The sequence below is a fragment of the Amblyraja radiata genome, chromosome 9 (genome assembly GCF_010909765.2).
Source record: "Amblyraja radiata isolate CabotCenter1 chromosome 9, sAmbRad1.1.pri, whole genome shotgun sequence".
In the NCBI taxonomy this organism is placed as follows: Eukaryota; Metazoa; Chordata; class Chondrichthyes; order Rajiformes; family Rajidae; genus Amblyraja; species Amblyraja radiata.
In genome coordinates this window covers 6,988,503-7,006,607 of record NC_045964.1, presented here as the reverse complement: position 1 = coordinate 7,006,607, position 18,105 = coordinate 6,988,503, and the positions used below count along the sequence as shown (strand labels likewise).

The 18,105-nt window shown below is 44.5% G+C and overlaps 1 protein-coding gene across 2 annotated transcripts in view; it reads left to right on the top strand.

Moving 5' to 3' along the window:
* Positions 1 to 14,742, top strand: part of LOC116976724 (EH domain-containing protein 3-like) — a 62,252-nt gene extending 47,510 nt beyond the window's left edge. The window contains exons 5-7 of one of the 2 annotated variants that reach the window (XR_004413028.1): positions 255 to 419; positions 12,980 to 14,358; positions 14,406 to 14,742. Coding sequence is in view for 1 of the 2 variants with exons in the window: in XM_033026597.1 (XP_032882488.1) it covers positions 255 to 419; positions 12,980 to 13,501 (687 nt within the window). In the remaining variant the exon portion in view is untranslated. Of the gene's footprint in view, positions 1 to 254; positions 420 to 12,979 lie in introns of both variants that reach the window. The other variant, XM_033026597.1, reaches the window with a different exon arrangement.
* The last annotated feature ends 3,363 nt before the right edge of the window (positions 14,743 to 18,105 follow it).

Below are 18,105 nucleotides of genomic sequence, written 5' to 3'. Positions count from 1 at the left end.
AGGGGCTGGAATCCCTGTGTAAGCCCTTTGGACTGCTTTTGTCATATAATATGCATAAAAAGAAATATGTAATGGTAATATGTTAGTTGTGACATCTATCTTGAATTGTGATATTAGCAAATGTTTTAAAAGTATAATTTGGAAGAAAAATTATCTTGAACATAATTTTTAATTATAGACTGCAATTAAATTACTGTTGTCTAATGGCTGTAGGCATGTAATATATTGTCTGATTGGTCTCTGTCGTTTTCTAGGTTCATGCCTACATCATCAGTCACTTAAAGAAGGAAATGCCAGCTATGTTTGGAAAAGATGCAAAGAAAAAAGAAATGATAAGCAGACTTCCAGAGATATATGTGAGCCTCCAGCAGGAGCATAATATCTCTGCCGGTGATTTCCCCAATGTACACAAAATGCAGGTACAGTAACATAAGTATACCAATCAATTTTATTTGGCCAATGGGTGGGTACTGTAGTTTCTTTCAGAAAACATTTAGTTCAGTAATAGAGGAAATTGGTAAGTTCTAGAATTAAATTAAAGCTGTACTATCAACCAATCCTCTTATGATAAGGGAAAAAATATATCAGCTGCTCCTGTTTGTCATTGGAGATTCATTATGTGGGTAAGTGCCATCGTTCTCTTTCAATGCCCTGTGTAAAGTCACAAGTGAAAGGAGGAGAATTAGGCCATTTGGACCATCAAGTCTACTCTGTCATTCAATCATGGCTGATCTATCTCTCCCTCCAAACCCCATTCTCCTGCCTTCTCCCCATAACCCCTGACGCCCGTACTAATCAAGAATCTATCTATCTCTGCCTTAAATATAACGATTGACTTGGCCTCCACTGCCTACTGTGGCAAATAATTCCACAGATTCATCACTCTCTCACTAAAGAAATTTCTCCTCATCTCCGTCTTAAAGGAACGGCATTTCATTCTAAGACTATGACCTCTAGTCCTAGACTCTCCCTCTAGTGTAGGAGCTGGCTAAACTGTAGGAGTGGCTTCAACAAGAACAAAATAAGTATTTAATTTTACTGCTGAGCATGACCCCTGACAATGTTTTTTTTACATTTGAGTTATCTGAAGGAAGTGAGCAGGTATACATTTTGGCTTGCATGCAAGTTGATGCAAGTTACAATACAGAAACTGTTTAATTCTGTGTGTGTTTCCAGAATAGCAAATAGACCAACCTTTTCTATTCACAAATCCATAGATGCTTAATTTTTTATAGTGACAGACAAGTGCATGTCTGGGGTGTGAGCTAAATACAGACCTGCAATTGGACTCTGGTCTAGATGATGGATACAATCATCACTGAGTCCCTCGTCTCCAGACAAGCTCTGATTCCAGGATCCCTGGAGACTGGGGCCCAGCTTCAGATAAGGTCCCTTGGTACTCTGGCAGACATCTGGTGGTCATGTCTTCCTTGGATATTCAGCTATAGCTTCTGCAGTGCTATTCCTAGTCTGAATGTGCTGTTGTGCTGAGGACCTGCACTCAGAACCTACAATCCCACGAAGTTCCAGTACCCAAGCAGAATGAGGTGTGTTCCTCTAGATTGTGCATGGCCTCATGCTGGCAATGGAGGGGGCTGAGGATAGAAAGGATAAGTAATAATTGTGCCACAAGTGTGAGACAATACTTTCTCCAATCGGGGATAGTCTAACCAACTAACCTTGAATGTTACCATTTGTGAGTCCTCCACCATTAACATCCCAGGGGTCACCATTGAGCAAAAACTCCACTGGACCAGCCCCATACATAAATACTATTGGCACTGTAAGGTCAAAGGCAGAATATCTTACAGTCATATAGCATGGAAACAGGCCCTTTGGCCCAACTTATCCACGCTGACCAAGATGCCCCATCTAAGCAGGTCCCATTTACCTGTGTTTGGCCCATGTCCCACTAAACCTTTCCTGTCCAGAGGAAACCTTTTGTATCCATCTTGTGACACTTTACCTGTGACTGACACCCTACTATCTTTGCATCATCCAAAAGGTACAAAGTAGGAATGCACAAAGTAGTGTCCACATGCCAAGATGAATGCTGGGCTACCAACTAACTCTCAAGAAACTTGGCACCATTCAGGACCATGCAGCTTCCTGAGTATTACCTCGCCCATCACTGCCGCATAATGACTGCAGTATGTGTGTCATCCATCAAATGTATTGCATTATTCACAGGAACTCCTAAACCTGCATCCCAAATGCCAAAAAGGACAAGGGCCTGCAGGTCTCGGTTCAATTTTCAAACTATCGAAATTTTAAAATATCCTTCATTGGGCCCAAATGGGTGGAGAAATGGCAGATGGAGTATAATTCAAGCAGGTGTGAGGTTTTGCACTGGAAGGTCAAATGTAAGGGGAAAATATACAATATACATGACCCTTAACAGCATTGATGTTCAAAGGGATCTTGGAATCTAAGTCCATAATTCCCTGAAAATTGTAACACAAGTAGATGGAATGGTAAATAAAGCATATGGCATACGTGCTTTCATAGGTTGGGGCATTGAGTATAAGAGTCAGGAAGTCATAATGCAACTTTATAGGATTTTATAACTTTATAACATTTTGGTTAAGCCACATTTGGACTATTATGTGTAGTTCTGGTTGCCCCATTCATTACAGGACTGATGTTGAGTTTTTGGAGAGTGTCCAGAGGAGGTTTACCAAATCGATGCTTGGAATAAGGGGCATTAGCCACAGGGAGAGGTTGGCCAGACTTGGATTGTTTTCTCTCGGTCAATGGGCTTGTAAGGAGACTGGATGGAAGTATATAAAATTATGAAAGGCAAAGGTACAGTCTGAATCTTTTTTCCCAGGATCAAAAAATCAAATACTAGCAGGGTAAGATGAGAGGGGGCAAAGTTTAAAGGAGAGCAAGTGTCTGAAATGTGCTGCCTGTGGTGGTGGTTGAGGCAGATACAATAGTGCCTTTTAAGAGATTTTTGGATTGGCATATGGATTATGTACAGACAGATGAGAGTTGATCATGGCATCATGTTCAGCACAGACATTGTGGGCTGAAGGGCCTGTTCTTGTGCTGTACTGTTCTATACTCTAATTCACGCAGTCTGATTACCACCATCTTCTCAAGAACAACTAGTCGTGGACAATAATTGCTAGTTTGTCGGATCCCCAAAAAGAAATAAAATTAACCAGTGGGTAGAAAATAATAATTTCAAGATCCACCAGGTAATTTCTCCATTGCCCAGCTTTTGTCGGGAGAAAGTTAACGAATTTCATCAATAAATTTGAAGGGTGAGAAAGAGCAGAGGGATGCAGAGGTGATAGGATGTTTGCTGGTGTTTTGGGATGGTACCGTCTGGAGAGTTGGTGTAGTATTGGGAGAGGCAATCATCCTCTCGCAGGAAGAGAATGCCAAGTAGCTCCAGGGAAGTAAAGCTTATTAATTCAGATATGAATGATAGAACCAAGAAAATCATCATCAGCGATCTGTTGAAGTCGCGTAAGATTGTCCACCTCTTGTTCCTGGTGGATGCCTGTGCGTGACATCCTATAACATGGGGAGACTGTCTATGAGTAGCCACCATACATTCTTTGACAGAGGCAGAACCGGGTCCAACGGCATGGACTTGACAACAGTTGGAAGTCTTGCCCTGCTGCTGCAGCCGCCTTCTGCCTTCGCAGCTGTTGTGATGCTCCTCCTGCTGGGCAGTCCCCGTCCACCACCTATTTCACCGTTGAGTTCTTAAAGGCCTGTCCCACTTGGCCGTCATTTGCGCCTCATTTACGCTTTATATGTAAATTAGGTAGACGCGTTGTGATGCGTGGGGTGCGCATATATTGCGCATGGTGAGGCGTGGAATCGTATGCGGTGATGCGCGGTATCGCGCAGCGCTCCAGGATTTAGTACAGGAACTAAATCCTCGCACACCACTTGCGTGACGTATCGCGTACGCACGCTGACGCATTGGCGTCCCGACGTCTCACGTGTATCGCGTGGTGACGTATGGTTACGTCAACGTCCTTGCGTCAACGTCCTGCTGCAGGGTATTCTAATGACGTCACGCGCACCAGACAACTGTGATGATGCATGATTTGCGCGCGACATCGCGCATCACAACGCGTCGACCTGTTTTACATATGACACGTAAATGAGGCGCAAATGACGGCCAAGTGGGACAGGCCATTTATTCTTGGTTCATGCTTTGTCACAAACTTCGCCTTGACTTGCCCATCATGGGACATCCTGGCCCGGAGCCTAGCTCTGGAAAGGTTGAGCTCTTAGACACCTACATGGATAGTTGAGCTCTTAGACACCTACACGGACCCGACCTACCCGGCACCGCCGCCGGACCCGACCTACCCGGCATCGTCGCCGGACCGGGGCTCCCCCAACATGGCCGCCGCAACCCACCCGACTCATCTCGCCGCCCCACCGCTATGGCCGACCCGCGCCGCCCCGCCGACTATCCACCCACCGGGACCTCCCACGCATCGCCCGCGGACCCCGACTCAACTGCCACGGGACTCCGACCATCAGGTCCGGTGACCCGTGCCACTGGACTCCGACCATCGGGTCCGGTGACCCGCGCCACTGGACTCCGACCATCGGGTCCGGTGACCCGTGCCACTGGACTCCGACCATCAGGTCCGGTGACCCGCGCCACTGGACTCCGACCATCGGGTCTGGTGACCCGCGCCACTCCACCCCCCTCCAACAACCCACAGCCGTCGCCTTACCTGGAGCCTGGACTCTGCACTAGGCCTGGAGCCTCCACGCTGTTCACTCCCACTCTCCTGGGCTCAACTCCACTGGGTCCTAGTGCCCGTCTGCCCAGCCTTGCTAACCTCAGTGGCTGTTCCACTGACTCTCCCCCATCCCCCTCCATGAAGCCCACCAACATAAACAACCTGCACCTCCTCGCTGGCATTGCCCCTGCTGATGTGAGACGGGAAGTCGCCAGCCGAGTAGAGATGACCAAGGCCACCAGTGATGAACGCCACCTCCTCTACGGACGTGTACCCCTGGCCCAACGGCTGAAGTCCAGGAGAAGCTTTCTCAGCCATGTCCAGCCCCTAATAGCATCACGGGAAGAAACCAATAGCATCACGGGAAGAAACCAGACTCCAACTATGGACAAAAAGGCTTGAGGACGACCCCCCTCCTACTGACATGGGTATCCCTCTTTCTGAAGCCCTCCCTCCGGGCTCAGAAGCATCATGGGTCCAGTGGAAGACGCTCAACCGCCTGAGAACAGGAACATGGCGATCAAAAGCTGCCATGGCCAGATGGGGCTATGAAACTGGCCAAACAACCTGTGAATGTGGAGAAGAGGTCCATACAATGCAGCACTGCCTTGTCTGCCCCCTACTACCCAACCAGTGCAGCCCAAAGGATCTTGCAGTGTTCAATAAAAACGCAAAGGACTGTGTAAAGGAATGGGAAACTGTCATATAACCAACCAGCTTCAAAGACACGAAAAGAAGAAGAAGAAGAAGATCCCCCCCCAACTATGTCACCCCCGCTCTTCCCCACCCACATTACAGCCCTCTCACCCCCTGACCACCCACCACCCCTCCAACACCCACACCCCCCCCCCCCCCCCTACACATCGCCCCGTCCTCAGTCCACCCACCTGCCTTCCTCTGGCCCCAACTCCCATCCCTGCCGGGTGTTCACCATCCCCCCCGACCTCCCCCTCTCTCACACCGAACGGTCTGTCCTCAGCAGAGGTCTTACCTTTGTCCCCCTCCGTCCCCATCTCAATGAGTTCCGCGCCCACCATGACTTGGAGCGCTTCTACCGTCGCCTCCGCCTCACAGCGCACTTCCATGGGAAGGAGTCCTCGCCCCCCAATGATGACCCTTTTTCCTGTCTCCAACGCACACCCTCCTTGTGGAACCCCTCTCGTAACGTCCCGGCTCTGGAACTCTTTATCCAGAACTGCCGCCGCGATGTCAACCGCCTCAACTTCTCCACTCCCGTCTCACTCCAATCTCTCCCCCCCTGAACGCACTGCCATTGAATCACTCCGCAAAAACCCAGATTGGGTTATCAAACCAGCCGACAAGGGAGGTGCCGTGGTAGTCTGGCGCGTCGATCTCTACAAAGCTGAGGCCACGCGCCAACTCTCGGACACCTCCTCCTACTTACCCTTGGACCATGACCCCACTGACGAGCACCAGGCCACTATATCTAGCACCATCACCGACTTCATCAATTCCCACGCCTTGCACGACCAAGCTTCCAACCTCATCGTTCCCCAGCCCCGCACGGCCAGTTTTTACCTTCTCCCCAAAATCCACAAACCCGGCTCTCCCGGCAGACCCATTGTCTCTGCTTGTTCATGCCCCACCGAACTCATCTCCACATACCTTGACTCCATACTATCCCCCCTGGTCAAATCCCTTCCCACCTATGTTCTAGACACCTCAGACACTCTCTGCCACCTCCGCGTATTCCACTCTCTAGGCCCTCACCCCCTCATCTTCACCATGGATGTCCAGTCACTCTACACCTCCATCCCCCACCAGGATGGCCTCAAAGCCCTCCGGTTCTTCCTCGACCAGAGGAGCAATCTATACCCAGCCACTGACACTCTCCTCCGCCTAGCGGAGTTGGTCCTCACCCTCAACAACTTTACGTTTGACTCCTCCCATTTCCTCCAAACACAAGGCGTAGCTATGGGCACACGCATGGGCCCCAGCTACGCCTGCCTCTTTGTCGGGTACGTTGAACAATCCTTGTTCAATACGTACCAGGGCCCCATCCCCGACCTCTACCTCCGTTACATTGACGACTGCTTTGGGGCCACCTCCTGCACCCACACACAACTGACTGACTTCATCCACTTCACCACCAACTTCCATCCGGCACTCCAATACACCTATACCATTTCCGACACTTCCCTACCATTCCTTGACCTCACCATCTCCATCGCAGGGGACAGACTTCTGACCGACATACACTACAAACCAACTGACTCACATGGCTATCTGGACTACACGTCTTCCCACCCTGCCCCCTGTAAAGACTCCATCCCCTACTCCCAATTCCTCCGCCTACGCCGCATCTGTTCCCAGGATGAGACGTTCCACACTAGGGCATCGGAAATGTCCTCGTTCTTCAGGGAACGGGGATTCCCCTCCGCCACCATAGGTGAGGCTCGCACCAGGGTCTCATCCATACCCCGCAACACTGCTCTCTCTCCCCATCCCCCGCACTCGCAACAAGGGCAGAGTCCCCCAAGTCTTCACCTTTCACCCCACCAGCCGGCAAATACAACACATAATCCTCCACCTCCAACGTGACCCCACCACTCGCCACATCTTCCCATCTCCCCCTATGTCTGCCTTCCGCAAAGTCCGCTCCCTCCGCAACTCCCTTGTCAATTCTTCCCTTCCCTCCCGTACCACCCCCTCCCCGGGCACTTTCCGTTGCAACCGCAAGAAATGCAACACCTGTCCCTTCACCTCCCCCCTCGACTCCATTCAAGGACCCAAGCAGTCGTTCCAGGTGCGACAAAGGTTCACCTGTATCTCCTCCAACCTCATCTACTGCATCCGCTGCTCTAGATGTCAGCTGATTTACATCGGGGAGACTAAGCGGAGGTTGGGCGATCGTTTTGCCGAACACCTCCGCTCAGTCCGCAATAACCTACCAGAACTCCCGGTGGCTCAGCACTTCAACTCCCCCTCCCATTCCCAATCCAACCTCTCTGTCCTGGGTCTCCTCCATTGCCAGAGTGAGCAACACCGGAGATTGGAGGAACCGCACCTCATATTCCGCCTGGGTTGCTTGCGTCCGGATGGCATGAACGTTGAATTCTCCCAATTTTGCTAGCCCTTGCTGTCTCCTCCCCTTCCTTAACCCTCGAGCTGTCTCCTCCCATCCCCCCGCCCTCGGGCTCCTCCTCCTCCCTTTTTCCTTCCTTCTCCCCCCCACCCCCCATCAGTCTGAAGAAGGGTTTTGGCCCGAAACGTCGCCTATTTCCTTCGCCCCATAGATGCTGCTGCACCTGCTGAGTTTTTTTTTTTTTTTTGTGTGTACCTACATGGATAGGACAGGTTTAGAGGGATATGGACCAAGTGCAGGCTTGGTGGGACTAGTGTAGCTGGAACATGTTGGCCAGTGTGGGCAAGTTCGGCCGAAGGGCCTGTTTCCACACTGCATCACTCTATTGTCAAGCTTCTCCATTGTGATAATGTGGCAAACCACAGAGAACACCATTCTAATAGCCGAGGGTCAAAATGTGGTTTACCAGTACTGTGATGATTGAAAAATCAGTCGCGTGGTTTTGTTACTGGGCAGCTTTGCAAGAACAATGTTAAATTTCTCATGGATTATTGGCAGGGCAAATTATCAGATCTAATTTCAAAAATGGCAATTCAAGAGTGATGTGAAATTGAAGTTGAGGATCTTTAGGAGTTGGTTATTACTTTAAATTCTGGAAAGTGCCTAGTGTGTGTGGAGTTACGATTTTGGGCATTAAAAACTAACAAAGGAAGTCCCTTTTCCAGCCATTTCAATGAAACCATTTTCTAAATGTTGCAGTCTTAAGGGGCTGTCCCACTTGGACGACCTAATCCGCGAGTTTGCTCCGACTCATACTCGCAGCATGGTCAACGCGAGGTCGTAGGAGGTCTTTGTAACTCTTCTTCATGCTCGAGAGTAGTCCCCGTGTACTCAACTAGGTCGCGGCGTATTTTTCAACATGTTGAAAAATGCCCACGAGTTTAAAAAAAAAGGTCACCGTGGAAAAAATCGATACTTTTTTTTATTCGTAGGTTGTAGTAGGTCGGCATGTTAGTCGTAGGTTATCGAGGGTAGTCGAAGGTAGTTGTAAATAGTCTTCCTCATAGTCGAAGAGAGGTCGAAGGAGGTCGTCTTCACTCTCCATTATTCGGTCCAATTTTCCCGAAGTTAGTCGTAGGAGGTTGAAGGAGGTCTTCAACATGACATTTTTTTCAAACTCTCCTAAACTCTTCTAAACTCGCCAATTAGGTCGCCCAACTGGGACAGCCCTTTTAGGTTTCAGCAATTATTACACGGACTGGTTGGACAGAAATTTGCATAATTAAAGCAAGGACGCAGTTGCTAATCACTAACTACCGTTTCCAATCTGACCTTTCTGTCCTATGCCTCCCCCATTGTCAGAGTGAGGCCAAGCGCAATTTTGAGGAACAACACCTCGTATTTTGCTTGGGCAGATTAAAACCCAGCAGGTGGATTTCTCTAACTTCAAGTATCCCCTTGCATCCTCTCTCTCTCTCAGTCCCTCCCCCACCCTAGTCGCTGTACTATTTTAACAGTCGGCCTGTCGAGTTTCATTGTCTGGCAACTCGTTAACACCTCGCCCACAGCCAACAATGGACCATTTCCTTGATCATTGTTACTTTTTTGCATATCTTTCAGTCATTTGTTTTACATAGCTCTCTATATCAGGGAGTGGGTTTATTTTCTATCTCTTTTCTGTAGCAGTTATGTGGATTAACAATTACATTTATAATAGTCTGCATTGAATATAGCAAGGGGAAATAATCCCTTTATCTCGTAGATCTTCATGCCACACCACGTGTAAGATTCCGGAGAAACTACTGTTTATCTGAAGTCAAAAATTGTAATGTTTATATTTAGTCAAATGAGTTGATAGCAAGTGAAACTTTTCAAAATGTGGAAATGTCACTGAACCTTGATAACATAACCAGTGGAAACTGAAGCTATATTCACCCAGTAATCTCTAAATTTAACAAAACTTCAATTGAGAAGTGTGTGCCAAGACCTACGTTTTAAACCATTTCGTTTAGTTTAGAGATACAGCACAGAAACAGGCCTTTCGGCCCACCGTGTCCGCACCGACCAGCGATCCCCGTATATTAACACAATCCTACACACACTAGGGATAATTTACATTTTATACCAAACCAATTAACCTACAAACCTGTACGTCTTTGGAGTATGGGAGGAGACCGACCATCTCGGGAAAAACCCACACAGGTCACAGGGAGAACATACAAACTCCGTACAGACAGCACCCATAGTCGCGATCGAACCCAGGTCTCTTGTGCTGAAAGAACTATAAAGGGGCTGTCCCACTGCGGCGACCTAATCCGCGAGCTCAGACGAGTTTGCCCTCGACTCGTACTCACAGCATGGTCGACACAAGGTTCTAGGAGGTCTTTGTAACTCTCCTTCATGCTCGAGAGTAGTTCCCGCTAGGTCGCGGCGTATTTTTCAACATGTTGAAAAATTCCCGCGAGTAAAAAAAGGTCGCCATGGAAAAAATCGATACTTTTCTTACTCGTAGGTTTAGTCGATTAGGTTGTAGTAGGTCGGCATGTTAGTCGTAGCAAATCGAGGGTAATCGAATGTAGTCACAGATAGTCTTCATCATAGTGGATGGGAGGTCGAAGGAGGTTGTCTTCACTCTCCACTATTCGGTGTCCAATTTTCCCGAAGCTAGTCGAAGCTAGTCTTCAACATAGTCGAAGGAGGTCTTCAACATAATCGAAGGAGGTCTTCAACATGACATTTTTTTCAAACTCTCCTAAATTCTTCTAAACTCACCAATTAGGTCGCCGCAGTGGGGCAACCCCTTAAGGCAGCAACTCTGCTGCTGCGCACTGTGCCGTCACGTGCCAGAAATAAATTATATTTCTCTTTTGAAACGACGGTTATCTGCTATTGACGATGTTGACAGTGCAAACTTTGTTGCTGATGTTATCCAGTAACGATCACAATTCCACTGACTGAATGTTTTAAAACTCCTGATTTTATTCGGGGTCCTTGACATTAGATTGAGGGTGAATTGAAAAATCTGAATTGAAATGTAAATTGGAAAAAAAAACTAAAACCCTGGTGTTGTTATGTCAAAATGCATTTCATTCCTACTGGTACAGGAATGTCTTGTTTCCAAAACCAGAACAAAATCTTTTGCTGTAGTGCCAAAATGTAGTTCTCACTCACGTGTTGGAATGAAATTAGGAGCACAAAGAAGCAGTAACGTGTGGTTTGGAATTTACTGTCTGTGCACTGCAGTGTAATTGTCTGGAAATAATTCATGTTGCCGTCTCTAGTGTAAACACATTGTAACAAAGAATGGGATACAATGGCAGTGTTTTGTCAGTGATTTAAAGGTCAAACAATGACGCATTTTCTGGGTTGTTTGAATTCCTTTGCACATCCTCTTCTTTCTCGGATTGAATGCAGAGATGATTAGTGAGCATTTAATGGTAAAAGCAGACAATACCAAAGATCCTATAGCGAGCAAGATAGATCACTCGACGAAAAAGACGTAGTACGGTCATGGGCAGATTCATGGGTGATTTTCGGCCACATTTCCGTAACCGGCTTCCGTCTCCGCACCAAAGATCCCATAGCTAACTAGTGCGGAGACGGAAGCTGGCTACGGAAACAGCCTCGTAAAAATAAAAGTTCTTTAGTAAAAATCTTCTCCTCATTTTCAGAATTATAATTTATTAACACAAACTGTTCCCCCGCAACATTGATTGCACTGCGAGTCGGGTCGGGTTACTGAAATGGATGAAAAAAAGGCCCACGTTCCGCTCCGTTGCGTACTACACGACAGCCCATTGCATTTAGCAGGAGTTGTCTATCATAGGATCTTTGGTCAATACATTTCATTAAGTTCAGTTAAGCTACAGACTTTCTGATTTGTGTAGGAAGGAACTGCAGATGCTAGTTTACAACGATGATAAACACAAAATGCTGGAGTAATTCAGCCGGACAGGCAGCATCTCTGGCTAGAAGGAATGGGTGACATTTCTGGTTGAGACCTTTCTTCAGACCCCATTTTCTGATTTGTTCAATTTAGTTTAGAGATTTAGTGTGGAAACAGGCCCTTTGGCCCACTGTGTTAACGCCGCTGATCACCTGTACACTAGTTCTATCCTACACAGTAGGGACAATTTACAGAAGCCCATTAAACTACAACCCTGCACCTCTTTGGAATGTGGGAGGACACGGGAGCACCCGGAGAAAACCCACAAGGTCACAGAGAAAGTACAAACTCCGTGCAGACAACACCCGTGGTCAGGCTCCAACCCAGCTGTCTGGCACTATAAAGCAGCAACTCCACCACTGCGCCATTGTGCTTAGATTTGGATGGACATTAACAAAGATATTAAGTATATGTCAGACGTTTGATGACCAATCTCGATCTTTAATCCCTTTTCATTGCAATAATGAGTAACGTCAATGATATGGACAATTGATTGCCTGAGAAACAGCTGTTATCCCATTCACATTTTTCTCATATTGTTCACCTCTCTCCAAAGTTGTGACTACGTTTGTTTCAACTTGTTTCTTTCTCCTCTACTGCATCTAACTGCTAGTTTTTTTTTTAGTAACTGTTGCTTTGACAAATATGGTTGCATTCTGTCATAGACATTCCCTTTTCCCCCTCTGCAATTTTACACACTTATTTTCTCACTCTTTCAGTTCTGTTGAGGGTCCTTGACCTGAAACTTCACCTGTGCTTCTTTCGCTCTGCTGCTTGACCTGTTGAGTCCTCCCGGCACTTGGATGCATCAAAGAGCAAGTAAGCTATACTAACACCAGTCAGAACAGACAAAAAAAGCTGGAGTAACTCAGCGGGTCAGGCAGCATCTCTGGAGAAAAGGAATAGGTGGCGTTGAGACCCTTCTTCAGACTCTCTGACTGAAGAAGGATCTCAACCTGAAATGTCACCTGTTCCCTTTCTCCAGAGATGCTATCTGAGCCACTGAGTTACTCCAGCTTTTTGTGTCTAACTTCAGTTTAAGCCAGCATCTGCTGTTGCTTCCCACACACCAGTTAGAACAGACCTGCTTCAGCAAGGTTTTCATAAGAATGCAAAATGTTATTCCGTAGAAGATGCTCAATAACGTATACATTGGCATCAAGTTCTGCCTTGAACTAATTGTTTTAATCAGAAATTTGAAAGGCTGGCTTTCAGATCGGATGAGATTTTCTTGCTACTTAACCTTTTGTTTTGGTTTGGCAGGGTATGCTGCAATCATATGACTTCAACAAATTTCACAGTCTAAGACCCAAGTTGTTGGAGGCGGTGGATGAAATGTTGGCCAACCACATTGCCCAGCTGATGAACTTGATACGGCATGAAGAAGCAAGCAAGCCAGCGCAGGCTGTGATGGGTGGTGCATTTGATGGCAACGTTAATGGGCCCTTCAATGAAGGCTACGGTGAAGGAGCTGAAGCAGGAATAGATGACAGTGAGTGGATTGTGGCAAGGGAGAAGTCAAAATATGATGAAATTTTCTACATGCTCTCACCAATTAATGGCAAAGTTAATGGGAACAATGCAAAGAAGGAAATGCTTAAGTCTAAATTGCCAAACATAGTCTTGGGGAAGATCTGGAAACTGGCTGACAATGATCATGATGGAATGTTGGATGACGAGGAATTTGCTCTTGCCTGTCATCTGATAAGCATAAAACTTCAAGGCTATGACCTGCCTCTTGAATTACCAGAGCACCTCATACCTCCATCCCAAAAAAAGAATTGAGTTTATTTTGCAATTTAGGTTAGAGACCAATTGGTGATGGGATGGAAGAAACAGCAGTTAATTCAAGGGAATGATAAAATGGCCTGCAGGTTCTGCTTCAAAAACGTCTGTTTACTCGAATTTTAAGCTAAACTAGACATTTAAGCATCTTTGTTAAAGCAATTGCTAATGTATTTCAACAGAGCTGTGAAACCTGATGGTGCACACTGTAGCTACTAAATCGTACAATGTCCCCAGAGTGCAATGTCAGCACTTGGTGCAGCATATGTTAAATTGATTGAAAGCTTCCCTAGAATTTTCTTTCTGATCTGATATCTCTTGACTGGTTTCAGCCATGCAAAGACATTCCTATTCTTTGAGTGGTGTAAAACCTTTTTTTTTCCTACTTGTTGCCTCTACTTATCTGGGTTGCTGGGAAAACTGAACTAGTTTGATCTGGGTTGGTCCAACCAAACAAGAAACTTTATGTTTGTGAACGAACTGGTAATGTGTATCAGCCCATTGGGTCAGTGTTTGTCACAGGCTTCATCTTTTGCATAGAATTTCGTGACTGAATTGTTGACAACCGTGTATGGTAAAACATCTTGCTTAAAGAAACTTGGCATCATAAGATGGAAGCTCGAGACAGTTCTCCAGGTTGAACGGTTTAGATTTGACTTTTGGCTCATTCATTCTGCAAGTGTTGTCAAGTCGCATCAGTACAATCCATAGCGTTCATTCAATGGCTACATTTACAAAACCATTTTAAAGCTTCCTGGAGAAAAAATTGTGTTGAGTTAAATTTTGAAATTGCATTCTACCTTCAAATATTTTATTAATTCTAACAAAGGCAAAAACGATGAAATAAATAATTTAATGTGTTGTTCTTGGGACATTGGCAACACCAAGCACCAGCAGTTGCAAGGAGACACAGGTCAAATCCCAGGATTTGAACCGTGGAGAATGAAATATTTGAATTCAATTGAATTACTTGAAACAATATACAGCTACACCTGATCTTAAGGAGGCATGCACATAGATGTGAAAGAGTAATATATATATCATGCCTATTGCCTGATGTTCTGAAACACCAGCTAATGCTACCAGAGGAATGATATACGCTGATAAATTTATATTTTATCACGCATTTGCTTTCCAGCAAAATAATCTGATCTTCACAATTGCATGTGAATCATTAAAATTTGGAATAAATTGTCCTGAAAAATCCAAATTAAACTGGATCTTTATTGGCTATGTTCAGTGCTGGTTTGAAACCGACCAAAAGCAACTCGGCCGAGTGTCATAAAAAATCAACTTGAAATGTTATCATGTTTGACATTATTTTTGTAAAATTGTCAGAATAATTGCCAAATGTATACAGAATATATACACATTTGTGCTACTAATATTTCTCCATGACTACATTATTCTTTTGCACATTTAAACAATGTACGTAATCAGTAAACTGTAAATACCTTCCTAATCTTCTGTAATTTCTTAACAGGCTGAAGTGCTGAAAATCGTAATTTCAGAGCTGATGAGATCATTTTGGTTAAAATGCAATTGCAAACTGCTTCACGCCCAGAATTTGTAGGAAGTGTTCCATTTTTAAACTCAGCGGCTTCTGTGCAGTACAGGGACAAACCTGATTTAGGTCAGTTTTTTTTTCAACATTGATGATGTGACTGCAATTTTTCACAGAATCTTTGTTGCAGTTTATGGAGTATAGATGACTTAAGTATATTTATATTTTCTTAGACCTTTTAAAGTTTTAGGACAGCATGTAGAATACTGACTGTGGCAAATGTGCTGGCACTACCTCTAACCTTTCAGTAAGATTTTGTACCATGTTGAATGGAACGCCCCTCGCAACTCTCGAGAGGGATTGATGCATCTTTTTATTTAACTAAAGATGTAGCTGGGAGAAACCAGCTGATGACAGCAGTGAAAGTGGGGTGGAGCTATTGTGTATAACCTCACACTGCCAATGAAGAGCAAAGCATCAATGTTCTCACTAATATATCCAACTTCCAAACTTCATTCCTGGATCTGGAGCTTTACTTCCAGGCAGTTTTAGTACTTTGGTGTAAAGATGGAGCCAGCCCTTTTCCTGAACTGGTAATTCCTAAGTTATAAGTGGGATACATTACATGTAATTAATTACATTGTTCTGCCTATATATTGTGATGGCTGTCTTTTTGTTTCAGATTTTTGACCAGAATTTCACTTTATGTTGTAATTGTTTCAAATAGCATCACTCTCCATAAAATAAGTTTGTGAGTACTATCCTAGCCATCCGGTTAGTAACACTAGTTATAACTTGTGTGCATTCCTACGGTATTCTGACCAATTATTTTAAGCACCTGTTCCAAACAACAGGTTGTAAAAGCTTGAAACTGAATTGCTACCCCATTTCTAAACTGCAAACATGAAGATATCTTTAGACAATGAGCAAACTGAGCCAAATGGTGGCTGCCACCAACAGGCTGTTTAATGAAATGGTGTCTTCATTGCAGAGATGTGCTCAGTGCAGTAACTGCTTTATCTGCTTGTACTGTATATTAGTGAAGATAATTGCCAGAAAGGGTGCTTGGCTAATGCATGTCTACTTAGAATAGCAGCCATGAATCCAAAGAGTTAACTATGCATTTAAAAACAAATTCTGGGAAATAACAGGAGATTGCGTTAAATTTACAGTACAGGTTCTTCTATAGCTGAAGACTATTGAAATGACATCCAGTCAAATACTGGCTGAGAGTCCAGTGTTCTTGGTCATGATTATACCTGATGTTTGATGCGGACATTGTTCAAATTGCAGAAATTATACATTTTTAAATATAGTTTTAACTGGAAAATATTCTTTATTAATGGAATATATTCTTCCTACAATGAGCCAGCATCTTGGTATGAATAGATTTCCTTCCAATTATAAGATGTTTCATTGTTTGTTCCAATGCAATACTGTGAACTAGTGCCTACTGCTGTCTGGGTGTTGGTGGTGTGAAGAATGTTGGTTGAATTGAAGAATGAGTCGCCCATGGGGTGGGCGGTTCATTGAATTTCCATGTCCTACTGTCCTTGCTGTCCATTGACCGTTGCGGCTACAAAACAAAACCTCGTCTGTCAGGCTAGTCTTGTAACTTAAAGAGTACATCAATAGGTATTTTGGTCTTTACAAAATATATGAGATTATACGGGGAGGGCTCTAGCAGAGCAAAAAAATGAACAGTATACAAGCATCAAAGATGTCTGGATATCTGGTTTTTAAGCATGTTTTAAAATTGCTAATTAAAATGTAAACTTTGTTTCTCTTGTATTTCTGTTGCCTTGCATATTCCTTAAAGTTATATTAATTAATGTGCCATCTAGTGTGTGGACATCACTAATTTTGTCTGCAAACTCAAAAAAATAGAGTCATACGGTATGGAAACAGGCCCTTCGGCCCAACTTGCCCATGCTGACCAAGATGCTCCATCTCCACTTGATCCACATGAATTTGGCATTACTGTGATTCAGTTCAAACTATATTTTTATATTTGAGACTGATCTGCAGATCGGAGTGTACTCTTCAACTAAGCTTTCTCTTTACAGAATTAGTGACCTATTTTTTAGATAACTTCGCACTTCAATAAGAGGCTAATGATTAATTATTCATTAATACAGTGCCTTGAGTAGTGTAAACATTTGCCCAGTTCCCTCTAAACCTTTCCTGTCGATGTACCTGTCCATATGTTTTTTAAATGTTGTTATAGCACATGCCTTAACTACTTCCCCTGGCAGATTCCTATTAAATCTACCCCATCTCAACTTAAACCTATGTCCTCTGGTTCTTGATTCCTCTACTCTAGGTTAAAAAAAAACTCTGCATCTATCCTAGCTATTCCCCACATGATCTTAAACACCTCTATAAAATCACCCCTCATCCACCTGCACTCCAAGGAATAAAGTCCTAGCCTGCTCATCCTCGTCCTATAGCTCGGGTCCTCAAGTCCTCGGATCATCCTCGTAAAACTAATTACTTGAAGAATTGCAGTCTTGGGAATTTCACTTGACACCCTAGTACATCTCTTCTCTGTTTAGGATGCTGATGCATTTATTTAGATTTTAACTGCTTTAGCTTTTAATATTTTATCTAAACCTTAATACTAATCCTCTTTGTCTCATCAGTTGCCTGCGTCTGCTTTTTCTTAGAAGATGATCTAATTCATGCCACTGAATGTTGTTTAGTTAGAATCAGAACTTGGCCTTACGGCCCAATACAAGGTTGTTCACCAACTCGTGATAATAGATGCTGTCAGTTTGAATGTTTTTTCAGGGAGCATTACTGTGATTAAGTTCAACGATATTTTTATATTTGAGTCTGATCTGCAGATCTGAGTACACCCTTCAACTAAGCCTTCTCTTTATAGAAGTAGTGACCTGTTCTTTAGATAACTTTGTACTTCAATAAAAGGCAAATGATTAGTTGATCATTAATACAGTGCCTGTGTAGTTTGCCCACAAATCTCATTTTAGTTTTACAAATGCTAAAAATATATTGTACCAATCTGTTTTATTTTTAATAACTTAAAAGAAAGTGTATATTTTTGCTTCCCCTGTTTTGATCATATTTTATGATCTATTCA